This window comes from Perissodus microlepis, chromosome 19, assembly GCF_051167445.1.
Source record: "Perissodus microlepis isolate ML-2025 ecotype Zambia chromosome 19, ASM5116744v1, whole genome shotgun sequence".
Taxonomy (NCBI): Eukaryota; Metazoa; Chordata; class Actinopteri; order Cichliformes; family Cichlidae; genus Perissodus; species Perissodus microlepis.
In genome coordinates this window covers 21,638,134-21,664,382 of record NC_140479.1, presented here as the reverse complement: position 1 = coordinate 21,664,382, position 26,249 = coordinate 21,638,134, and the positions used below count along the sequence as shown (strand labels likewise).

General features: G+C 40.0%; 3 protein-coding genes across 3 annotated transcripts; 1 reads left to right on the top strand and 2 right to left on the bottom strand.

Moving 5' to 3' along the window:
- Positions 1–23: 23 nt before the first annotated feature.
- On the top strand, positions 24–9,888 carry nemf (nuclear export mediator factor). Its single transcript, XM_084914700.1, has 32 exons — positions 24–217; positions 329–397; positions 1,275–1,377; positions 1,684–1,809; positions 1,927–2,075; positions 2,194–2,261; positions 2,350–2,439; positions 2,530–2,603; positions 2,675–2,745; positions 2,839–2,914; positions 3,009–3,149; positions 3,265–3,473; positions 3,567–3,740; positions 3,819–3,882; positions 4,782–4,870; positions 4,956–5,059; positions 5,140–5,202; positions 5,315–5,427; positions 6,342–6,399; positions 6,486–6,544; positions 6,630–6,750; positions 6,833–7,085; positions 7,176–7,218; positions 7,307–7,356; positions 7,463–7,610; positions 7,787–7,864; positions 8,013–8,231; positions 8,466–8,501; positions 8,630–8,736; positions 8,813–8,856; positions 8,942–9,021; positions 9,438–9,888. The coding sequence occupies exons 1-32, from the start codon at positions 159–161 to the stop codon at positions 9,513–9,515; spliced, it is 3,216 nt and encodes a 1,071-aa protein (XP_084770826.1). The 5' UTR covers positions 24–158; the 3' UTR covers positions 9,516–9,888.
- On the bottom strand, positions 9,712–16,979 carry klhdc2 (kelch domain containing 2). The gene is made up of 14 exons (XM_084914715.1): positions 16,859–16,979; positions 15,965–16,246; positions 15,791–15,870; positions 15,574–15,691; positions 15,320–15,432; positions 14,090–14,174; positions 13,814–13,897; positions 13,531–13,611; positions 13,324–13,382; positions 11,357–11,466; positions 11,195–11,267; positions 11,014–11,101; positions 10,875–10,927; positions 9,712–10,796 (listed from the first exon to the last, which is right to left on the bottom strand). Exons 2-14 carry the CDS (start codon positions 16,226–16,228, stop codon positions 10,673–10,675), a joined length of 1,332 nt encoding a protein of 443 aa, XP_084770841.1. The 5' UTR covers positions 16,229–16,246; positions 16,859–16,979; the 3' UTR covers positions 9,712–10,672.
- A 1,969-nt stretch (positions 16,980–18,948) lies between these two features.
- On the bottom strand, positions 18,949–25,937 carry pole2 (polymerase (DNA directed), epsilon 2). The gene is made up of 19 exons (XM_084914710.1): positions 25,820–25,937; positions 25,408–25,508; positions 25,243–25,318; positions 24,897–24,974; positions 24,649–24,742; positions 24,480–24,554; positions 24,271–24,354; positions 24,056–24,112; positions 23,922–23,970; positions 23,754–23,826; positions 23,033–23,205; positions 21,704–21,793; positions 20,324–20,378; positions 20,176–20,235; positions 20,008–20,085; positions 19,750–19,858; positions 19,397–19,573; positions 19,231–19,298; positions 18,949–19,110 (listed from the first exon to the last, which is right to left on the bottom strand). Exons 1-19 carry the CDS (start codon positions 25,888–25,890, stop codon positions 19,092–19,094), a joined length of 1,587 nt encoding a protein of 528 aa, XP_084770836.1. The 5' UTR covers positions 25,891–25,937; the 3' UTR covers positions 18,949–19,091.
- Positions 25,938–26,249: the final 312 nt, after the last annotated feature.

The window sequence follows — 26,249 nt, the reverse complement described above, 5'->3', positions numbered from 1 at the left end:
TTGTGCCTTACCAGTTTCCGTAAAACTGCCATATGTGCGCATGTTCAGGAATTACCTGCATGTTTTCTTTGCCGATTTTGCTGTAGAAATGTGAATATTTTCCCTATCACTTTGAACAGTTCTTTTTTGTTGTTGCTGTACCCTGAATTAAAATCACGATGAAAACACGATTTACTACTGTGGATATCAGGGCCGTTATTGCCGAGATCAATGCCAAGTAGGTGCTTGTTGTTAAGCTAAGCTAAAATTAACTCTCGTCTGACTGGCTGTCCACTGCATATTCACACACTTTTAGTTATTCATGAAGTTTTACCTCTTTCTTCCGCAGCTACATTGGCATGAGAGTCTATAATGTGTATGACATCGACAACAAGACGTATCTCATCCGTTTGCAAAAGTAAGAAAACTGTCCTCTGAAAGTTTTTCTCTTTTATAATGAATAAAGCTAGTAAATACAACAGAAATATCACAAAACTAGTTATGCAGCAGAATGACATTGTTAGGTTTTGCATTTCATTTATGCTAATGACAATTGATGCATTCATACACAAGTTGCCACATTTCAGTGAATCATAAGATATATTTGTAAACTTCAGTATTCTAATCTACGACTGTGCATCGTCTTCGGAAATATGTTTCAAGTGTGTCCCAGTCAGTTGCTGTTCATCTGCTGTAGATAGTTTTTTTTTTTTAGACTTGTCAATTCTTCTTTTGTTCTTTTGACTAATAGTTCCTTAGTAATCACCTTGTTAGTGGAAAAACACAATTTTATGCCCGTCAAACTGTGATGTCTGTATTTTGCATAGCTTCAGCTACAGAAATGGGAACAGATGTGTGCTTTTGTGGCAGGTTGCTAGTAACAGAGTTAAAAATACAATTTAAAATTGATTTTAGACATATCACTCATTTATCCTTTGAGTTATGTGTTGGCCTGTTAGGTCAGTGTCAAGTGCCTAAAAAAACAACAACAAAAACCAACATTCTTGTGAAAATGGTCAGGTACAAGGACTGAACTGAAAATAAATAACAAGGCAACCAGTCTCCAAGGAAAACTTTGAAAGAGCCTTAGGTCAGTCAGTAAAGTCTGATATACTTGGAAAAGTATATAGAAATTAGGGATGGCTCAATACTTTTGCACAATACTGATATTTTCCTTCCTACCAGAGCAGGAAATGGAAGTACTCAAGTAAAGTACTTTAAAATTAAACAGTAAATTTACTGAATTGTTTCCAGCACTTTGAATCAGTGAGAATAACAGAGTGTTGCATCGACAGGCCTGACAGCAAAGCTGTTCTCCTGATCGAGTCTGGGACTCGTATTCATTCCACAGACTTTGAATGGCCCAAGAACATGATGCCTTCAGGGTTTGCGATGAAAGTAAGACTATTTAAAAAACATAAAATAATATAATTGTGTTGATATTTTAGGATATTTATTGTGATGTAATGAATTTATTGTCCCTTTGGCTTCACTGTGGATAAATAATTTAATTAGTATCCTTACTTGCACAAATTCAGTGACTGTATTGATTTGCCTGTCCCTAATAGATGGATCTGTACAGTAAATGTAAATGTCATTACAATGACTTGTGGTTGTTGTGATTTATTTACATACTACATTTGTGTTTGTTTGTTTTTGGATCACTTGTTGTGATGAAACTGATGTTAAAGAGGTTTTTTTCAGTGTCGAAAACACCTGAAGACACGCCGACTGACCCAGATTAAGCAGCTTGGGATTGACCGTATTGTCGACATCCAGTTTGGCTCAGATGAAGCTGCCTACCACTTGATTATCGAACTATATGACAGGGTCAGAAAACATTTCAGATGCTTTTTACATTTCATGTTCATATTCAAAACATGTTACTTATGTGCAACTGCATATCTGTTTATGCCTATTTGTCGGGGTGTTCATGTCCATTTTCAGGGTAACATCATCCTTGCAGATCATGAGTACACCATCCTGAATTTGCTGAGGTTTCGGACAGCAGAGGCAGAAGACGTTAAGATTGCTGTGAGAGAGCGCTACCCTGTGGAAAGCGCCAGACCCCCTGAACCTCTCATCAGTTTGGAGCGGCAAGGACCTCTTTACTAGTTTCTGGATAAACTGAACATGGTTCAAAATTCAGTTAAAAAAAACAAAACAAAACTCAGAACCTTATATCAGTGATTTATTGTTGTTTTTTTTATTTAGGCTGACTGAAATCCTTAGCAAAGCACCAAATGGGGAGCAAGTGAAAAGGGTCCTGAATCCTCACCTTCGTAAGTATCCAGGCAAACACGAGTTTAATCTTTTGTTTCAACATGTAGAAAGACTGAATCTTTTTTTCCTTTCCTAACGCATCCACAGCATACGGAGCCACTCTGATAGAGCACAGTTTGATAGAAGCAGGACTGTCGGGCTCTATCAAAATTGACAGTCAGGTTGATTCTGCCCAAGGTATAGTAGGGCAGTTAGAAACTATTTTATTTCTCTTATATTTTTCTATAAATCTCCAACTAAATTTGGTCTCCCTGCTTTTTTCTTCAGTTGCTCCTAAAATCCTGGAGGCTCTTCACATTGCAGAAACTTACCTGGAAAAAACTGAGAACTTCAGTGGCAAAGTAAGCAGTTTTTAGATTAAGATTCTGTAGTAGTCTGATTGAATTCACTAACTCTTCTTTATTTTAACAAGGGTTACATCATTCAAAAGACTGAGAAGAAACCAAGTTTAACTCCTGGCAAACCCAGTGAAGAGCTGCTCACGTATGACTCTGTTTTTACATCAAGGAGTACCTTTTTTCATCTGGTTGTGAAGTGAGGGATTGTTTAGCTCATGTGTATGATGTCTACTTGCAGATACGATGAATTCCATCCATTCCTTTTTGCCCAGCATGCAAAAAGCCCCTATTTGGAGTTTGATACCTTTGACAAGGTACATGTTAGCGCAGCTACATACCTGGGGGATAATAATTAAGTTATTTTTTCAAGAAAAATAAAGACTAATCCACCACAATAATCTGACACAGGCGGTAGATGAGTTTTTTTCCAAGATGGAGAGTCAAAAAATTGACTTGAAGGCCTTGCAGCAGGAGAAACAGGCTCTGAAAAAGCTGGAAAATGTTAAGAAGGACCATGAGCAGAGGTTGGAGGCCCTGCACCAAGCACAGGTTAGCAGCAAAGGCTTTACATAATAATTCTTGCTTGTACGCACAAGGAGATGTTGAGGACAATAACCACTCAGCTGATCGTGACTTTGCTGAAATCTCGTTTTGTGTGCTGTAGGAGGTGGACAGAATAAAGGGTGAACTAGTGGAGATGAACCTGCCTGTGGTGGAGAGGGCGCTGCAGGTGGTGCGCAGCGCACTGGCCAATCAGGTGGACTGGACTGAGATCGGTGTTCTTGTCAAAGAAGCACAAGCTGCTGGAGACCCCGTGGCCTGTGCCATCAAAGAGCTCAAGCTGCAGACCAACCACATCACCATGCTTTTAAAGTGAGATCACCCCAAAAAGCAATGAACTTAAATGTCGTAATTTTTATGTGAAGTCAGATTGATATACGCGGCATTGTGTTGTGTCACATCCAGGAATCCGTATATTTCTGAGGAGGATCAGGAAGAGGAAGAAAAGAAAGAAATTGTGGAAACGAAAGGGAAGAAAAACAAAAATAAAGACAAAGGACAGAACAAGAAGCTGCAGAGGAACAAACCCATGTTGGTGGATGTGGATCTTGGGCTGTCTGCTTATGCCAATGCCAAAAAGTAGGTTGATGTGTGATGTGTACACAATAATGCATTATGTGGGGAAAGTTGATAGACTTTATTATTGTGTTTTTTTAGGTACTACGACTCCAAACGCAGCGCTGAAAAAAAGGAACAGAAAACCATTGAAGCAGCAGATAAAGTAAGAAAACTGTCTTTTCATTTTTCCATATGCCATAATGTGATTGTACGATCAGCAGGAAGCAAGATCCGGATCTGTTCTTCTAAGGAACGTTGTTTTCTTATGCATTAAAAAACTCTCCTGTGGAACAAACTCCCAGTTTTTTTTATGCGGGGGAACCGAGACACTTTCTCTATTTTTAAGATTAGACTTAAAACTTTCCTGTTTTAGTAAAGCTTATAGTTAGGGCTGGATCAGGTTACCCTGAACCATCAACTAAGCTTTGTCCACACTGGAAGCGACCACTGACTGTACAAAGCGCATGATACCACTGGTGATGGGAGGTAGGCGTGAGATACATTTTTATCTCTTCTGAGATGGGGCGACTGAAGCAACCACCACTAAATAAAATGCTACCATTGACTGGCATATGACCTGGAACTAATTGCAGTGGAGAAATGAATGTACTCAAGCCGACTAGCTGTCACCTTCAGCTCTTCTTCACTCATCTCTTTTTGCTTCCCACGTGTTTGTACACCACTGCTGTATTTAATCATAAGTTATCACTAAACTCTGGGGCTCTCTCTCACAGTTTCTCTCTTGTCCTTTTTCTGTTTGCTCTTTTTCTTTTTCCCCCATACCCCCAACCAGTCACGACAGATGGCTGCTCCTCCCTGTACCTGGTTATGTTGGCAGTTTCTTCCTGTTAAAAGGGAGTTTTTCCTTCCCACTGTGAACAGTGCTTGCTCACAAGGGGTCAACTGATTGTATGAGTTTCTTTCTACTACTGCTGGGTCTTTACGCTACAATAAAATGCCTTGAGGCTACATCTGTTAATGAGAAATATCAGAGTAACGTACTTTATACTCTTATACTTAAATTTAGATTTTACTGATAATTTTTCTAACTTAATGTCAAAGGCCATGAAATCAGCTGAGAAAAAAACACAGCAGACCCTGAAAGAAGTCCAGACAGTGACCACCATTCAGAAGGCCAGGAAAGTCTACTGGTAAGACATGGATGCGTATGTGTGGAAACTTTATAATGTGCTTGATCTGTTGAGTCTGCTTTAACTGTCTGTTCCCGTTTGGCAGGTTTGAAAAGTTCTTGTGGTTCATCAGCTCCGAGAACTATCTCGTCATCGCAGGAAGGGACCAGCAGCAGAACGAGATGATCGTTAAACGGTACCTCCGGGCTGGTAAGGAAGCTTCTACACACTTCTCTTGGAAAATAAATACCGTCAAAATCTGGTTTATCACTTGTTCTATACTTTCTCAGGTGACATCTATGTTCATGCTGACCTCCATGGAGCAACTAGTTGTGTCATCAAAAACCCCTCAGGTAAACTTAAAATGCAGCTTTCAATGCATTTCCCCCACTAAACTAGTTTAGGTTTCTCTGAGTTAAACTAGTTTCTCCTTACACCCTCCACTTGCTCATCGTCTTGCCCCAGGGAATCCCATCCCTCCCCGTACTCTGACAGAAGCTGGCACCATGGCTGTGTGCTACAGTGCTGCTTGGGATGCCAAGATTGTCACCAGTGCTTGGTGGGTTCATCATCATCAGGTGAGTCTAGAAAACTCTTCATGTTTTTTATGTATGTATTATCATTGAGGAGAGTGATACGATTCATCCCAACGAATCATGACGTTATCATTTTGGAATATACAGGCGCTATCAGAGAAGGAAAAACCTGGTGATTCAGTGCATTTAGATAGTCAGCTGGCCTCATTGGTGAATCTAGACCTGACCAACTGAAACAGCCTCAGATCATAACATTTTCCCACAAGCTTCTGTGGTAGGCACTGGGCACGATGAGTGCATCACCTCATCCGACTTGCTTCTTACCCTGACGCACCCATCACTTCAGGACAGGCCTTATCAGACCACATGACCTTTTCCTCATTGCTCCAGAGTCCAATCTTTATGTTCCCTAGCACTCTGAAGACTCCTTTCCCTATTAGCCACACTGATAAGTGGTTTTCCTAATTTAATTCTTTAGTCTCGAGGTGTCTTTGCATTGTCCGCATGGAAATGTTCTTACTTTCACTATGAATCAAAGCTGTGAGCTCTTCTGTTGTATTTTTCTGATTTGATATGCGATCACTGATTACAATCCCTCTTCCTAAGAGATGGTTAACCACTATCTCTCCAGGTTATTGTAGTTTCTGTAGTTTCCTTACTTGTTTCCTTTGCTTGAAGCAGGCCAATAATTACGTCTTTTGATATATTTTGATATGTCTTTGGACATGGCTGTTTAAGAAATAAGAAGCTACTCACAGATATGTTAATTTTAAAGCAGCCATCCTGTTAGCAGCCAAAGACTGCAGTAATTAAATCAGGGATACACTCACAAAATTGCTCCATACTAAAGTCTAAACACTCTCTGGGACCTTTGAACTTACAGGCATGTGGTGTTTTTTATAGTATAATTGTTTATTATTATTGATAAGTGGTATTATGTGTTTTTTCTCCCCCAGGTGTCTAAAACCGCTCCCACTGGCGAGTACTTGACAACTGGAAGTTTCATGATCAGAGGTATCAAACAGCAGAATTCGAATGCACGAAAGACCGACTACAAAGAGATCAGATGGGACTCATTTTTGTAATTTTTTTTCCCTTAGGAAAGAAAAATTTTCTGCCACCTTCTTACTTAATTATGGGCTTTGGGTTCCTCTTCAAGGTGAGTACCATCACTAGCTGTGAGTGTATTTTCAAGCCTTTATCATTTTTAAAGAATTAACTAATGTCTCTTCTGCTTTTTACAGGTGGATGATCAGAGTGTGTTTCGGCACCAAGGGGAGAGGAAGGTGAGAACCGTAGAGGAAGACATGGAGGAGGCCACATCCAGAACTGCCGAGCTATTAGATGAGGGAGAGGAGCTCATAGGTAGGAAGAAGCCATCAATGATGTAATTTCTGTCTATATCTATCTATATGCATTTGTTGAGCCATTTCTGCTGCCTTTCTAGGGGATGACAGCAGTAATGAAGATCAGGGTGAAGAAAGAGCAGACGATGGAGAGACCAAGGAGGTGGAGGTGAAAAAGGAGGACGACACAGAGGAGGAGGATGATGGCGCGAGTGGAGAAGTAGACTCTGCAGCAGATACAGGAGAGAAGGTGTCAGAGCGGAGTGACAGTGGTATGGAAAAAGAGAATGAAGAGAGTGAAGAATTCAGCTTTCCAGATACGACCATCACCCTCTCTCATTTACAACCCAGCAGGTAGTACCACTAACCAAGCAAAAGAAAAGCCAAACAGATGTATATTTGCAGAATTAAAAGTACTTCAATAACATTTCTCCTTATTTCTAGGAGCTCCCAGAATGCCGGCTTCAAAAAAGAAACAACTGCTCAGGCAAGTATTACCATCTTTCTACATTTAAGTTTTTTCCATCTCATTTAAAGTACAATAAATAGCAATTTTTTTACTCATTAACTTTCAGGATGACGTAGATTTACAGGGGAAAAAACACATGACTGCCAAGCAGAGAAGGTGAGCGTATAATCCAAATGAAAATCCAGTTTTATATTACAAGCGGTTGATGACAGCATGAGCAGAGAAAGGTGACCAGTCGCTGTGTTTTTGCCTCCTCCCTTAGAGAAGAGAAGAAGAAGAAGCAGCAGCAGAAACAGGAGGGATGTGAGACTGAGGAGAAGCCTGACAAGTCATCCGGTGGACCGGTGGGAGATCAGGGGTCCAAAAGTGGCAGTGGACCCTCTCAGCAGCCGTTAAAGAGAGGTCAAAAGGTGAGACGGACGGATGAAGTCAGCATTTTTTGTGCTGTGCAAGCATCAGAGGTTTTAAAACCTTTTAGTATTTTTTTTTAATTGAGAGCTGAAGTTTTACTAAATGAGAAGATTATAAGATTACATTTAGTTTAAAAAATGGGCTAAAGGTACCAGCCACACTCTTGTCATTACAGAACAAACTGAAGAAGATCAAAGAAAAGTATAAAGATCAGGATGAAGAGGACAGAGAGCTGATGATGCAGCTGCTTGGGGTGAGAATGAATAGAAAAACCCTTACATGCAGCTGGCACTAGTACATGCAGCTGGCACTAGTACATGCAGCTGGCACTAGTACTTGCAGCGCACGTGGTTCTCGATGGTGTTGCAGTAAATAACATTTCAGCTGCTTTGCTTCCTTAGTCAGCTGGTTCCACGAAGGAGGAGAAAGATAAAGGGAAGAAAGGAAAGAAAGGGAAGGGGAAAGAGGAGCCCGTCAGGAAACCGGCCGCTCAGAAACAACATCAGAAAGCTCGTAATGTGGAGACTGCTGGGAAGAAAGCAGAGCAGGGTGGAGGGGAGGAGGAGGAAGAGAAGAGGCAGCCCGGAGAAGAGGGAGGTGCTGCAGAACAGGAGGATAAGGTAATGAAAGGATTCAGTATGTGTATGTATAATATCTTATTATGTTTACAAAGTTATCTGCATAAAAAAATAATCAAAGTCTGCCTCCTTAGAAGAAACATATAAAGAAATTAAGAGTAGCTCAAGACTTTTACACAATACTGTATTTAGAACAAACCTATCTGTGGCTGATTGGTGACTCATGGCCACAGACTGGTAGCTGGAAAGGTTCAACAATGCTTTCTTCTCTTTCAGGAAGATGAGGTGGACCAGGACAATCCTGGAGCAGAGGTAAGTTTGCAGTATAAATATTTAAATATGGATTATTAATCCTAAAAAAAGAAATCTGTATGCCCTTTAAAAATACTACTAAAAAGAATAGCTTTATTTTAAAGGATTTTTTTTGTCTGTTACTTTAGGAAGCAGAGAATCTGCTCACCTCTCTAACAGGCCAGCCGCATCCGGAGGATGTGTTGCTGTTTGCAGTGCCAGTCTGCGCTCCGTACACTGCTCTTTCCAACTACAAGTGAGTGTTATCAGCTTTTCCTTGTATTAGTCAAATTGAAGAGACCAAAGCCTAACTGCTTGTTTGTCTTCTGCAGACACAAAGTGAAACTGACACCAGGTTCTCAGAAAAAAGGCAAAGGTAATTCAGAAAGCTTTTGACTGACATTACTGTAAAGATAGTTTCTTTCAAGCTGATGGTAAATTCTTGTTCGTGCTCCTACCAGCTGCACGCACTGCAGTGTTCAGCTTCATGAAAGCCAAAGAGGTGTCACCGAGAGAAAAAGACCTGTTCCGCAGCGTCAAGGTACAAAAAACCTTCTTGCCTTTAAAAAGAGTGCTTTCTGTTAATTTGTGTTGCTAAATTTATATAGTTAGTATCCATTAGAAAATAACTACAATCCAGTCATTTATCAAGGAATGCTACACAAAATAAGAAGCATTTTAATAAAGTCGCCTCACTTGTAGCCATTTCATGAGATTAAAATGAATGAACTTCAGCACAGTGTCATCTCACCTGCTGCTGAATCTTTATTGGATTACATTTAGGGTCAAACAGATGTTTCAGGGGTTTTTTTTTTTTACTTCACATTTTCCACCCAACAAACTGTAAAAATAGAATAATCTTATCGATAACTGTTTGAAACTGTTATGGCATGGAAGCACGGTTTTTCCTTGTGTTACAATTCAAACTGTCCCTTTTCTCACGACGCTCTGCCGCAGGATTCTGACCTATCCAGAAACATGCCGGGAAAAGTCAAGGTGTCTGCTCCAAACCTGCTGGCTGCCAAGAAAAAATGAAGGATAGAAGACACGAGCCGGAGAGACTTTTGAAATTTACAGCATTTCTTCAGCACAGAACTGCACCTCAGTCCGGTTCACTGAGACTCTGCTGACTTCACCTATATTTCAGACATGGGTGGTTATTTGTCAGTGGTGTGCCATTTTTTCAGAATTCTTGAGATTGTATTTGGTGAACCACAACATGTAACAAAGCTGAATATGTCATGTGTTTATTTTCTGAGTACAAATTATGCATTGCAGTAATAATATGCCTTTTTAATCCCACACTTAAAAAGAAAAAAACTAAATCAATCAAGGGAATTTTGTGCAAACCAGGCAATTCCAAACAAAGCCACAGCCCCAATAAACTTGCAGTGAGTTATTGATTAAATTAAGTTCGTATGCTACAGTAGCCACTTTCAACAATTTATTTTCTCCAATTTCAGGCTTTAAAAGCCTCTTTGAAAGTACAGAATCACACACACACACACACACACACACACACACACACACACACTTATATAAATAATCATATATACACATAAAAACTTAAAGTTAGCATTTCTGTGCCTTAAAGTAGATAGTCATGTGTAGCATAAAGCACAAGTTTTAGGTCTGTGAGAACTTAGGAAAATCATTCAACATCAATAAACACTGTATTCAAGATATTCTCAAAAATTATAGTAATAATTACAGCAAACTTATTTTTAATTTGTTGTTTGATACGGAATCACTGTCTTAATGAATTTAAGTATTGTTTTTAGTTCACGTTTGTCGTCATAAGACACATCTAATCTGGACAGAAAACGACGCCGTCATTTAAGCTTTTCATCACTACTGTCGAAACGACTCATCAAAATTAAGATGGGCAAAGAACGTTTAGAGAAAAAAAAAAAGCTAATCCCAAAAGTAGTGAGAGGTTTCTCCTCTGTGCTATCGCATCACCACCACTCAACAATGATGGTTGTTCCGGCAACATCTATAAGGTGATTAACGGTTTTGAGGATGGCCTGTGAACCATCGTGCGTCAGGCGGGACGCATTTCTAACAAATCCGAAGCCGTTCAGCATTCCCTGGAGAGGTTTTTATGTATGAAAGTATCCACTGACATGAAAAGGACTACCTGCTTTCAGAAAGCATGTATCCCTTCCACGCATACATATTGTCCTCTTAAACTAAGAGCCCAGTGTGTTGACACGTGCCATTCTCTGTTTGAGGCTGTGCAGGAGGTGTTTAGGCAAACAGTCCCAGTAGCTAGACAAACGCTCCCTGTGCTGAAGGATGGTCTCCATGCAGAACCTGGAAATTGGAGAGTTAGATGAACATGACGTGATGGCAAAATAAATTGAAATAGATTTCAAATCTGTATGCACTCACCGAACTAATGATTTGGGCTGAACGTTGAAAACCAGCAGGTCATTGCTGTGTGCCTGTGAAGTGGAGGAAAAAAATCAAATTCACCAAGTGAAAATTTGCATTAACTGCAGGTTAAATTGAGATATGATGACCATCTTACAGCTCTGTGGTGTGACAGCAGGTTGTTGGCACACCCTCCGAACGCAAACACTTCGCCATCTGGACCAGCGCACGCTGTGTGCCACAGCCTAAAAATCACAAAGTCAAACATTGTCCACATTTTAGCTCAGGAAAAACTGCCAGCGCACTGCCAGCTGTTCACAGTAACGTGAGATGGTCACCTGGGGCTCTCTGTGTGACTGTGTTTGAAAGGCTTCCATTCATTTTTGCTCACGCTGTACAGCCAAGCATCACCTAAAAGACAGAAAAATAATCTCTTTGAGATCAGGTATTATTTTAGGACCTCTGATTATTTGCTCCTTGAGGTCGAGTGTCTGACTCACTCAACGTCTCCCTGTCTGTGGTGAAACCTCCAAATAGGAAGATGTGGTCTGGTGACACAGGAGTGAAGGAGTGCCAGGAACGGCCCACTGGACCCTGCTGGGGAACGCTCCTAGAGCAAGGCAGAGTGGGTCACAGGGGAATAACCGTGCAGAGCAAAGGTGGATAACAGCACAGAAACAGCTTTAGTGAAGGTTACAAATGATCTTCTTATGGCCTCTGACAGTGGACTCATCTCTGTGCTTGTCCTGCTAGACCTCAGTGCAGCGTTCGATACTGTTGACCATAATATCCTATTAGAGCGATTAGAACATGCTGTAAGTATTACAGGTACTGCACTGCAGTGGTTTGTATCATATCTATCTAATAGACTCCAATTTGTGCATGTAAATGGAGAGTCCTCTTCACACACTGAGGTTAATTATGGAGTTCCACAGGGTTCAGTGCTAGGACCAATTCTGTTTACATTATACATGCTTCCCTTAGGCAGCATCATTAGAAGACATAGCATACATTTTCACTGCTATGCAGATGACACCCAGCTCTATCTGTCCATGAAGCCAGATAACACACACCAATTAGTTAAACTGCAGGAATGTCTTAAAGACATAAAGACCTGGATGGCCGCTAACTTTCTGCTTCTTAATTCAGATAAAACTGAGGTTATTGTACTCGGCCCTGAAAATCTTAGAAATATGGTATCTAACCAGATTCATACTCTGGATGGCATTACCTTGGCCTCCAGTAACGCTGTGAGGAACCTTGGAGTCATTTTTGACCAGGACATGTCCTTCAACGCACATATTAAACAAATATGTAAGACTGCTTTCTTCCATTTGCGCAACATCTCTAAAATTAGAAATATCCTGTCTCAGAGTGACGCTGAAAAACTAGTTCATGCATTTATTACTTCCAGGCTGGACTACTGTAATTCATTATTATCAGGATGTCCAAAAAACTCACTGAAAAGCCTTCAGCTAATCCAAAATGCTGCAGCAAGAGTACTGACAGGGACTAGAAAGAGAGAGCATATTTCTCCTGTTTTGGCTTCCCTTCATTGGCTTCCTGTTAAGTCCAGAATTGAATTCAAAATCCTGCTCCTCACATACAAGGTCTTAAATAATCAGGCCCCATCTTATCTTAATGACCTTGTAGTACCATATCACCCTATTAGAGCACTTCGCTCTCGCTCTGCAGGCCTACTTGTTGTTCCTAGAGTATTTAAAAGTAGAATGGGAGGCAGAGCCTTCAGTTTTCAGGCCCCTCTTCTGTGGAACCAGCTTCCAGTTTGGATTCGGGAGACAGACACTATCTCTACTTTTAAGATTAGGCTTAAAACTTTCCTTTTTGCTAAAGCATATAGTTAGGGCTGGACCAGGTGACCCTGAATCCTCCCTTAGTTATGCTGCAATAGACGTAGGCTGCCGGGGGATTCCCATGATGCATTGAGTTTTTCCTTTCCAGTCACCTTTCTCACTCACTATGTATTAATAGACCTCTCTGCATTGAATCATATCTGTTATTAACCTCTGTCTCTCTTCCACAGCATGTCTTTTATCCTGTCTTCCTTCTCTCACCCCAACCGGTCGCAGCAGATGGCCCCGCCCCTCCCTGAGCCTGGTTCTGCCGGAGGTTTCTTCCTGTTAAAAGGGAGTTTTTCCTTCCCACTGTCGCCAAAGTGCTTGCTCATAGGGGGTCATATGATTGTTGGGTTTTTCTCTGTATCTATGAAGCACCTTGAGGCGACTTTTGTTGTGATTTGGCGCTATATAAATAAAATTGAATTGAATTGAATAACTCGGTGCACACGATCAGATAGTCTTGCAACTAGAAACGTGATATTAAAAAAATAAATAAATAAATAAATTCTATTCAAAACCTTGCTATAATCCGTATAATATGTATGATCTGATTAATAAAAACCTTTATAGTGTGGATTACATACCACAGCACATTAAGAAGCACTTACATTTCATGCCACTCCCACGTGTCCAGGTCAAGATAGTACAGGTCATTTAATCTGTAGTTCTGTGAACAAAACAGAAGTACATTTGTTTATTTTGAAAACATCTTTATCTTTAAATGAGCGCACACACTTATGCGCATAATTGAGGAGTGGAAAAAAAGAAGAAAAGTGATGCTTTGATTTGAAATCTCACTTTTTGCCCATGCTTACCTTGTATCGGCCACCAAACACATAGCCTCTGTTGCCAACTGTTGCGCAGGCATGAGCTGCTCTGGGTGAAGGGGTGTCCCCCTGCATCAGGCCAAACCAAGACAAATTGAAAATACGGTTTAAAGATCACTAAGATCTCGGGTTTTTTTTAATTAGAAGAAAAAGGGAGAGGCTGTTTGATTACAGAGGATGTTTCCAAGTTTTACTGCAGGGCAATGTGATACACGCATTTGTGTGTATGCATAAAATCGAATGTGCTGAAGTTGTAAGGAAGTGTTTTTACCGTGGTAATTGGCTGACTCCACGTTGACGTCTCCAGATCCAGGATATGGATGTGGTTGTTCCAGCCTCGCCCAGGGCTGTCCCACTGTAACGGTGAAAACAAAGAGGACGAGGCAGAGGGATACATTTAGATATTAAGCCATAATTATTCAAGAAGCTCCAGCTATTAAAAGTACATTTAATTAGCAAAAACAGCATCTAATGGATTTCAAGACATAATTTTATAATAGTTTTGTTTAAATGCATCATTTGTCATAAGATTTTTGTTTTTACAGACCACAAGAGAAGACGATTCATCATATTCAAAAGTCCCTCGATGAGCGCCCTGTGCAGCGTAGCCATAGCCCCCAAAGTAGATAATTCTGCAATCATTCAGACAAATTACTTACATACATATTTAAAATCTTACAGAAATGATCTCTCTTATGAATTTCTCATTGTGTTGTGATCAGAAATGACCACAGATTCACCATGAGCATGAACTCTGGACTTTTAATGATTTCTTTGGACTGTTTTTCCAGCGTGGAAGGATTGTACATGTGTCTTTAATGACTTAAAACACAAACAAATCTCTAATCCACACAGTGTCAAAAGTATACATACAAGCTCAAACATTTATATAAACTCACTTAAATCTTTTAATAAGTGGCTCTGAAGGCAAAGGCCTCATTAGTGATTGTGATTGACTACAACGGGTAGTTTCTATGTGCAGCATTGAAAAGGATTTTCCTGACAGCAGTCATTGGATTGACCAATACTCAGAACAATGTGAAACTTCAAGGACATCAAGAAGATATAAGAAGGAAAATTTTAGATTCACACACATTCAGATGTGTCACCACTTTGTCCAGTGTCTAGAGGAAGAACCAAACTGTCACCTTCAGATAAGAGGAAATTGGTTAGGATGTTTACGAACAACCCAGGAACCGCCAAGGCTCAAGCCTGCCATGAACTGGAAACTGCTGGAGCGCTAGTGTCACCGTCCACAATGAAGCAAGTATTGATGACTAGAAACAGCATCTAGTCAAGGGAGAGTTTATCAAATTTTAAGTGGGGGTGTATGTATGTATTTGACCCTGTTTGGATTAGAGGAAATCCAAAATAAATTCAAACTTGTGCACTCAGTCATTAACGATGTCTGCCGTACAATCATTCCATCCTGGAAAAAGAAATTATTAAAAGCCAAAAATTACCACAACATTCATTTCTACAATTAGAGTATGTAAACTATACAGTAATAAAACTTCTAAAACAACGACCATCATTGTGTCAAAATTAATGCCATTTTACTTTCAAGTAAACGCAAGATCAATCTATTGTTTTTACTCTTTTTATAGGAAAAAAAAAACATTTCACAGTTGATCTAAAAACATGTTTGTCAAAAGAAATGAAGGATTGGTGAAACTGAGCCTTATTTTCTCAAGCACAATGAGTAACTACATAAAAACAAAAAAACAAAAAAAACCCTCCAAAACAAACATACAAACAAAAACCCTTATCCTGTTACCGGTTTTTCTGAACCCAGCATCCCAGCTTGTCCTTGGATGATGGCGGAAGTCCTTTAAGATCCCTCATTTCCTCCCACACAAGGCTGGGAGTTCTCAAGGGCAGGCGGTAAATCTATACGAGCAAAGACGTTTTGTAAAGACTGTCCGCTCGCACAGCTGGCTGATATGTTTTTAAGGTAATGTGATGCAAGCACCTATTTAGAAAACACCAGAAGCAGATAGGAAATTTAGTCTAACCCTAGTCACACCCTACCTTGTTTGTGTTTCCCCGGGCGTGATGCCCCCCGAAAAGGTAGAGAACTCCATCAACACACACCCCACAGCTGCCTGACATCGATGTGTGGAGGCTACCTCCAGCTATATGCTTTGTCCTGTAAATAGGAAAAAATAAATATATATATGTTTATATTTATTTTTGTACACAATTACAAAGTAGAGGTATGATTGGCTTGCAAGCCAGATGCCCTCACCAGACTCCTGACTCCATGTTGTAGGTCCAGATCTCGTTTCGTGGCAGATACAAGTCGAAGAATCCATGGTTTTCAGCATTCTTGTTCAGGAGGATGAACACAGTGAAATTTAGACAATTATGGAGACGGCAGAAAGATACAGAAACATAATGGCAATGCAGTTTAGGAGCATACCTTGTATCCACCCCACACATACATGATGTTTCTGTCAACCACTGCTATATGACCACTGCGCTCAGCTGGGGCGTCCTGCTCAACTGCTTCAGCGTCTAATAACTGCTCATCGTCCACTTCCTCATCTTCCTCGTCTTCATCCATATCTTCATGTAATATCCAACCAACTAATCTGTTATCTTCATCTCTATCCGAGTCGTTGTCATCCTCTCCGTTGGGCAGATCTCCCCTGTCTTCTTCCATCTCTGCCCTTCCCTCTGCCATGCCAGCCTCTTTTGTTTCCTATCAAAGCAAGAAGTAAGGTACTGAGAAATCGACTAGGTTATTGCCAATAGGATTATTCTATTAACGCATTAATCCCGGGCCAAAAATAATCTTTAAAACAAGCAAAAACATAAACAATCAAGGAAATGACCCACATTTAAAACAGTGGAGGTGAGTAAAATTAGCCATAAAAATAGAACATGCTCTCTCTGTGTCAAGTAGAGATTTGCTTGTTTCTAGGCCAAAGTCACATCATCATTTACCATGGCAGCGGATTGTATCATGTTAGCAAGTAGCACGACAAATGCTGACCTACTTTTCTACCTTAACTATTTAGGCTACTAGCCCAACGCTGGCATTTAAGCATATCTCTAATATTACATGGAAGACTTCTAGTGAATAACAGCTTAACGTAATGCTGTTAATTCATATATTTGTCTAAAATTCTCTTAATTGCTTTGCTGTAATTCGTGCTAGCAAGCACCAAACAGTTATTTCCCTCTGCAGAAGAAAAACACATCGAAAACTGGGCGCTAAATACCGCTCAGATATATCTACCTCGTTTATGTCTAAACTAACCAGAATGCAAATGCCCTACACAAAATCTAGCCAGTCCTGTCATCGCTTTACCTTATCAGATACTAGGGTTCCTTGCAAATTTCAGTAGCAATGCGCCATTTATGTAAGGTCATCACAATCTTCTGGGGGGCACGACCGGAAATGACACTTTTTAAATCCACCATCTTTATAAGGTCGGAATTAACGGGCTAGGCCGTCCCACGTTGTATAAAGGTTTTATTATTTATATTATTATTGTTATAATTACTACTACTACGAAGAAGTCACTACTGCTACAGGACAACTCTCATATAAGAAACAGGTAAATGGAGAGACGTTTTTCTTTTCAAAATAAAACGCTCCACATTTAATTGTTTTCATTAATAGTAGGGTGGAAAAGTACCCCCAAAATTTAAGACTCCCAAACGCAGAACAAAGCGCAACAACGCTTTTCGTTTCGTTAAAGTTTCATATGAAATGGATGTCATATAAAGATAAAATTATAAAACAAAATTGCCAAGCTGAATGGGAGAGGCTACAGCAGAACTCAAAGCTCTGACTGTGCTGAATCCAACAACATATATGCCTGTATCAGTGTTGCCAACTCCTCAGTAAGGAAAATCGCTATTGGTTCTCCTAAAAGTAGCTAGAAGTCGCCAAATGACGTCATCGCCTAATTTGCATAATTGGTCATGCTAATATAATTGTAACCTACGTTGTTGGAGAGAGAAATAACATCGTGGAAGAGACATAAAGTGAGTAAAAAACGTCCTAAATGCAGTTAGAATTTATTTAGAACTACAAATTAAATTTCTTTTAGCAATTATTGTTTTTTAATGTCACAATTCCAACCCCGCTCCTTTATCCGGGCCTGGACCGGCAAAAGTGACCCGAAATTGGCACTCTGGTGGAGTTACTTTGTGTGTGAGAGTGTTTATAAGTAGTTTTAAACCTTGTGATCCACAAAACAGCATAACAGTAAAAGAAGAATTGACTGCATTACAGTCAGTGCGGGAGCAGCGGCTTCGCTCATGCGCGATTCATTTGCCTTTTGGACGCACAGGTGTGAACGTCTCCTGCCCTGATAGCAGCTGGGGGAGGACTATCCTCCGCCCAGTGTTGCCAACTTAGCGACTTTGTCGCTATATTTAGCAGTTTTCAGACCGCTTAACGACTTTTTTTCTAAAAAAAAAAAAGTCGCTAAAAAAAGACGTGAAACCGCGTATCACTTTTACTCTCAACAACCAGCGGGTGCTGTAACGCAGTCAGTTCTTCTTTTACTCTTTTACTCTTATGCTGTTTTGTGGATCACAAGGTTTAAAACTACTTATAAACACACACACACACAAAGTAACTCCACCAGAGTGCCTATTTCGGGTCACTTTTGCCGGTCCAAGCCCGGATAAAGGAGCAGGGTTGGAATTGTGACATTAAAAAAACAATAATTGCTAAAAGAAATTTAATTTGTAGTTCTAAATAAACTCTAAATGCATCTAGGACGTTGTTTACTCACTTTATGCCTCTTCCACGATGTTATTTCTCTCTCCAACAACATAGGTTACAATTAGATTAGCATGACCAATTATGCAAATTAGGCGATGACGTCATTTAGCGACTTCTAGCGACTTTTAGGAGAACCAATAGCGATTTTCGTTACTGAGGAGTTGGCAACACTGCCTCCGCCTGGGAGCGCTTTGGCACGTGTGAGGTGCCCACCGCAGCACCGCTGCTTGTTGAGAGTAAGAGCGATACGCGTTTTCACGTCAAAAAGTCGTCATAAATAATTCTCCAATAATAGCAGAAAAAGTCGCCAGATTTGTCGCTAGTCGCTTTTTAGAAAAAAAGTCGCTAAGGGGGTCTGAAAACTCGCTAAATATAGCGACAAAGTCGCTAAGTTGGCAACACTGGCCTGTATTAGGGACAGGATGCATCTATCACAAGAGCCACTCTTTGGTATTAGGGTTAGTAAAATTGGTTGCACATATAAAAATGTGTCAGTCCTTTTGCAACAATTTTAGAAAAACATATTTCACAAAGCTACGATATAGTGACTATAGAGGGTAAAACAGATAGGAGTTGATAATGTTATTAACTTAATGCTACTGACTACTCAGGATGGTTTAGGTTGCAATTCAATGCATAGACACAAAAAGGTCAGAAAGTTCAGTACAAAGCATAAAAACTTTATTATTCCTCATAGAACAAAGACTCAAAGACCATAAAATTATTTGATTACCAGTCAATTTTCAACATCTGATATCATACAAAAGTAATGTACAGTCAAATTGTAAATCTGGGATTTTCTTCACAGCCCTTGAAGTTTGCTGTGAAGAAGAAATAAGAAAACTGTTTAGTTTGAGCACAATCACCATTAAAACCACCATTGTCACTGTTAAAAACACCAAAAACAAAGAGAGGGGAAAAACTTTAAGACTACACCCCACCTGTCCTCAACTGTCCTGTTGGATGGATAGTACACCTTGAAACTGAATCCACTTTTTGGGAAGGAACCCTGACAAAGTAAACAGGTTAAAAAAGATATTGCTTACTTATATTAGAAGAACGCATCCTCTACGATTTTCTGACAAAGAATCTGTCTTTCATTCATACCGGGTTGACACAGAGGCAGTCTGTGTTAGTGATGCTGAAGGGGTCGTATTTGTCTGCGAAGACAATGACGTCAGGTACCGGGTAGACTCGCAGGGAAAAGTCATAGGCCCAGAATACAGGACTGACATACAGAGGCAGTGGAGTCAAGTGACCCTGGGATAGGATTGTCCTAACAAACTGAGAAGAGAAAGAAAAAGATAAATACTACTATCACTACTAAAAGCTACTTTTTGCTTTAAGAATATTAGCAAAAAATGATTAACAAAGGCTTATAAACCTCTGACAACATGATGAATGCTGAAGTGATGATTCTTCCTGTATGAACAGGTTTGTTAAGAAAAGTTGAAACTCACATGGTTTGGAATGTCAAGATTGTTATTGGGCAATCGGACACAATTCCTACACATCTTGTTGACCAGGTCCTCTCTGATAATGATAATCTCCTGGCTGCAGTACTGAATCCTGTCAGAGAAATATGCATCATTACATTATGTGTCTGCATGGTTTTAACTAAAACTATTCAAAATCACATGTAAAACCTGTACTGCAAGCTTAATGAAACACACTAGCAAATACTTGTGCGTCAAATAAGAGCCACATGTTTGTTTCACCTGCATGGATTAGTTGTGAACACGGAAAATGGCACTCTCTGTCTGAACTCCTCTGTGATGTGGTCTGCCAGGGGAGGTCTGAAACATAGTTTACCCACATTTGTTCAAACCACTTGAATCAAAATCTCACAGAATAAAGTTTAAATCTAAGTGTCTATTAAGGTTTACCGTGGCAGGATGGTGCCTGGACCAAGGTCTTCAGGACCGGGAACAAACACAAAGCGACTACTGCGGGTTTAAGATGAACACACTGAAACATGAGTAAGTAGAAAACAAAACAATAGCAGAACAGAGTGAAAAATCTATTAGAGCTTACCTGCTATGAATGCTGGGGTATGAGCATATAGCATCAGCAAGGGCTTTCAGTGACTCTAAAAAACAATAAACAAAATTAATAATAATAAAAAAAAATGAGTAAAACCTCTGAAAACCTTTGTCTTTGTCCCTTTATTAAATTGTTCAGATGTTCTACAGATTTTAGCATTGACCGATTATATATGTATAGCTATTCAAAATATCCATCTAATCAGCCAATCACATGGTAGCAACTGAATGCGTTTATGCATGTGGAAGCATTTAAGACTTAAACCATACAACAGAATAAGGAAGAAAGGTGATTTAAGCAGATGTGATTGTTGGTGGCAAAAAAGCTGGTCAGAAACTGCTGATCCCACTCAACCAACTCTGGACAAAACTGGCTTGTTTCCTGATGGGCAGTCAACAGTAACTCAAATAACCACTTGTTACAACCTTGTATCCTTAAGAGCATCTCTGAATGCACAACATGTCAAACCTTAAAGCAGACGGGCTACAGCAGCAGAAGATCTCTCTAATTGCTACTCCTGTCACCTAAAAACGGTGAACTGAGGCTACAATGGAACCGGCTCATTACAATTGTATAACAGAAGATTTGAAAAATGTTGCCTGGTCTGTTGAGTCTCGATTTCTGCTGTGGCATCAACTTTAAATGCCACAGCCTACCTGAATATCATTGCTGATCATGTCCACAGGGTATCCATATTCTGATGACTGCTTCCAACAAGATACGACTATGAAAGTGAGTTTACTGTAGTCACATGACCTCCACAGTCACCAGGCCTCAATTCAATAGAGCACCTTTGGGATGTGGTTGAATGGGAGATGTCCAGCCAACAAATCTACAGCAAGTGTGTGATATTATCATGTCAATATGGACCAGAATCTCTGAGGAGTGTTTCCAGCAGCTTGTTATTCTTCTTATCTTTTTAAACAAATAACACTGGCTTGTGGCTCTTCATTCACTCTCTGTTTCCTATAACAGTTAATGACTTGCACAGCAGCCATATTTGCTCCATAAATAACGTGCACTGAAGTATGAGATGGTCAGAGTATGCAGTATGTCAGGGGCACTAATGTTTTCATTCCACGGAGGAATTTTTTGAGGACACACACCAGGATTCAGCCACCAAAATAATAGCGGACAGCAGAGGACACGTCGTTTCACAGCTGTCTTGTTTAAATAAACATTCCTGGAATTGTCACAGGACATACGTGACAGGAAATCTCTGTGCTTACGTTCAGCGTGAGCTCCATATCATGGTCAGTCAATTGATCCGTACAGTGTTTACACAAAAAACTATGTCAATAAAATTTTAGAGCATCTGTCAAAACTCACAAGCAGAGATTTCAAGATGTTCAGTGTGTTATGAGACTTTACCTTTGAGTGATTTGAGCTGTGTCTTCCCATACGGGGCAGAAGAGAAGTTTCCACAGAAAATGAAGCAGGTGGGGGGCATGGCGGCATATCCTGCAATTTAGAAATGACATCAAAAATGTTACTGGCGTCACGCAAAAGTGTACTGTTGACTTGTAAAGTTCACTGTCAAGACAGCTCATCGTGGACTACAGGAGGAATGCTGACCCACATCCACCCATCCACATTAAGGGGACGGCTGTGGAGCGTGTGAGCAGCTTCAAGTTCCTGGGAGTCCACATCTCCGAGGATCTCATCTGGACGACCAACTGCTCCAAGCTGGTCAAGAAGGCTCACCAGCGCCTCTTCTTCTTGAGGACTCTGAGGAAGAACCACCTGTCCTCAGACATCCTGGTGAACTTCTATCGCTGCACCATCGAGAGCATCCTGACCAACTGTATAACAGTATGGTACGGGAACTGCTCTGCCTCGGACCGGAAGGCGTTGCAGAGGGTCGTGAAAACTGCCCAGCGCATCGCCGGAGCACCACTTCCTGCCATAAAGGACATCTACAGGAAGCGGTGTCTGAAAAGGGCTGGGAAAATCATCAAAGACCCCAGTCACCCATCACATGGACTCTTCACCCTCCTGCCCTCTGGGAGGCGCTACAGGAGCCTCCGGACTAAGACCACCAGATACCGGAACAGCTTCTTCCCCACAGCTGTCAGACTCCTGAACTCTGCCTCCTGACATCTGACCCACACTAAACTCATGGACTGGACATACACACACCCACAACCACCTACACACACACACAATGGACAACTGTACCCTCAAACACACAATAATAACACGGACTGAACCACCACTCACAACCACTAGCACTTTATATAGCCTCTGTAGAAATTATCCACATATCTCACTTATCTTAACTGCACTACTGTATAGTTCTGTGTAAATAATCATTCTGTACATACGATAATTTTTAACCCTACAACTGTTTATAACTTGCATAGTTCACATTTCTGTATAACTGTATATCTCAGATTTCTGTATAGTTTTTTATTTCATATTTATATCCTGTTCATAGCCTGTACATAGCTTATACTCACTACAGCCTGTACATACTTATAGTTATAGAATATTCACAACATACTTCATACCGTGTACATTATAACATACCATAATAGACCCATTTCTGTAATATACTTACATATCTATATTATTGCTAATATATATTGTAATATATCTATATCACTAAAGCACTTCTGGATGGATGCAAACTGCATTTCGTTGCCCTGTACCTGTGCATGTGCAATGACAATAAAGTTGAATTCTATTCTAATTCTAGACCTGAGAACATGATGTTGAGCTTTTCCATCACTTCCACACTGTCCAGCCAGACATCGGAGACGATAACAAACATGGCGTCTTCATTCTCCTCTTCCAGCTGCTTCAACTTTGCGGACGTTTTCACTGAAGTGGCAGATGGACCTCCAAAAAAGTTAATGTTTCCGTAGTATGCTCTGGAAATAATATAACAATTACACCAAGGAATCAGAATCATTTTCTGGGGACCTCATATAATAGAGCCGTAGTTATCAAGGATAGTTATCAAGCCCAAATCCACAATTGCTCATCGTGTTCTCATAAGATGCTGTTTCTTAATAATCCTCTAATGGTAACTGAATTAAAATTATACACTTTAAAAGTTTCCTAAAAAAACATTTTTAAGTCCTGCATTCTGACTACAATAAGGCTGGGGAACTAAGCACTCCTGTAACATACTGTGACTGTATTCAGTCTTTATAGTCTGCTGTTGAGAAGTGTGATCTTGGCATGTCTGTGTAGCTTATAATGACGATGATCTCTGACCTAAAGAATATTTGCCTTCATATTAATTCAGTGGCATTTTCACTAATTAACAAGGAAGACAAGTTAAACTGACTTCACTTCACTGGAAGCTCCTTAACTTTTAGTCTGAACATGATCTCACACACACAGAAACTCATACTTTATACTAGAATGTAATGTCAAAATGTATATTTTGCAGTACAACTACTCTTCCTCTGACCTTGTGGCTGATGAAGGCTCTGTTGGTGGGAAACCAAAACCATTGACGTGGAACACAGAGTCCTCGTACCAACCTAGAAGACAAACCGTGAGTTGCAAATTCACAAATAGGCTTGGATGTGTGTATAAAATCCACATTTTGCCATTTTTACTAGAGTAATTATCTTACCTTCTGCCAGTACAAAGCAGGATTCTGTGTAGAGGCCATTATGAAACTGGTGAGAGCGGAGCTAAGGAATTTATCTTTTATATTCCATGTGATTTTGCATAATATGAAGGACTTTTATTAACATCAAAGGATATTGCTTTGGACAAGTCCAGCTGTATTGTTCCACTTGGGTCCTCCAGGTAAAATTTACCCTGAAAAGAATGGTTTTCAAATGTTAAATGAACCAGATTAAACAACAACAACAACAACAAAATCCTCAAACTGAACAGAAAGTCACAATTTTCATCGCATTCAGTGAAATGGAAACCAAAACAAAACATAATCTCTTATATTTATCTGGATCACTAACCTCTTTCAGTTGTGTGATCATACCAAGTACAATCACCTCTCCCAGTTTAGCTGTGCTACCAAGCAATGCTTCAACCGTCTTCAGCTAGGAAACACAAATAATGCTAAAAATGGTTAGTTAAAATTTATTTTATTTTATTTTTTAAAATAGCTGACATGAGGTAATACACGTTTAACACAGTGTCCATTACAGTAGCTTAGATGTGATACCTGAAATTTGTTTTGACCCTCTTCAACAGCAGCTCCTATCGCTGGCGGGGTGAAGAGTTCATGGCGATGTGTTCGCTGCAGAAATGAATACAACATGCACACTATACATATTAAAAATGGCAGCAAAGACAGCAGGTCAGCCTGGAATCACGAGACAGATTTTACTGACTTGCTGAAGGATTGTATAGCGCTCCCTGAAGAGTTCAGCTTTTTCTCTGGCCAGGCCACACAGACTGGGGGCTGGATGACTGGTCATACTGATGCTGGATGGAAGTCAAAAGTCAAAATAAAAGCTTTACAATCTTTGCCAAACACACTGCGGTCTGCAAAACAGCAGAAACATTTTAATTTAAACAATAATTTACATTAACTTTAAAACAAAAGAGAAAAAAACAACCAAACAGTTGTTTTACTCACGGTACAAATTTCTTCCTCTCCACACTGTAAATGTATCTGGGCACATCAAAGGCTCCAATTATGTTGAAAACATTATCTCTGGAAGGGACGCCTCATATAAGTAAACAAGTTAATCCCAACCTTACTCTACAAAGAACCTGCAACTGAATGACTTCTGTCCCAGCATTTAGTTTTTACCGGCATTCATTATATTAAAATGCTTTATGATCAATTAATTAAGCATGCTGTGTCAGCTTCTACATGAGTAATGAGTCCAGTGGATATTTCATTTCAGTCGATGTACAAAGGACACCCCGAGTCCTTCCAAAAATATTAGAACAATGCTATTTTTTTTTTTTAAACTTACATTGTTTCGTCACAAGTTTGAGTGCAATCCTGCACGGCACTTTCCACCACGGACAGCTCGATCATGCTGGAGGACACTGCGCGATAAAACAGTACAGTCACAGTCTGAAAAAACTCACATGGGAGCACAAACATAGGAGCACACAACAAGCTGTACTGCACTCACATGGCTGTTTTTCCACTGCATCCAAGACCCTTTCAATAACATCATCAAGTTCAGAATGACTGACGGACTCCAGCACCTCTACAAGGTACCTGCTGGCCTCACTGGAGCGCAGAACAAGAAGAAGCCAATCAACAAATAAATAAACAAAGATAACAACTACATGACTAAACACGGTCCAACTACATCTAATTATATGTGCACATCCAATAAAAATGAAGTCTAACAAAAGTGTAAAAAGCTTTCTTTGTTCGTTTTTAAAAACATTTTTTCTGTATTTAATAAGGCAAAATACAGAAGGCTTGCACAGCGAGCTGCCTGTTCGTAACTTCAAGATGAAACAAAAGACGTCGTTGTTTTTTCGAAAGTTTTCAAAGCAGAAAAAAAACATTTTTATCTACACAAGAATACATACGGGCGCAGTATAAGTCCTCTCATCTTGAAGCCAGAAGACACTTTCGTCTTTATTCTGCGTGCAACATCCATGATTATTTCTGCTCCGACTCAAGCTTTGGCGCTAAATGTCAACTTCCGCAAACTTCCGCAAGTGTCGTCACTTCCGTCTTAGGGGCCGCCTCTATTTCATTAAAAAAAAGCGAACTTGAAAACAAATCTGCCGAATCATTTTCACAAAATTATGTTTTTTTTGACTGTGAGTTTCTCTTTTAAGTGTATGGTAGCCCGTTTCCTATGGAAGCCCGTTTCCGCCACTAAATAAAAAAAAAGGATCCATAACTCAAAATTTCGAGTTATTTTCTCGAAATTTCGAGTTATGGATACTAGCTTTTTTGTTTTTATTTAGTGGCGGAAACGGGCTTCCATATTATAAGTGTATTCTAATTTCC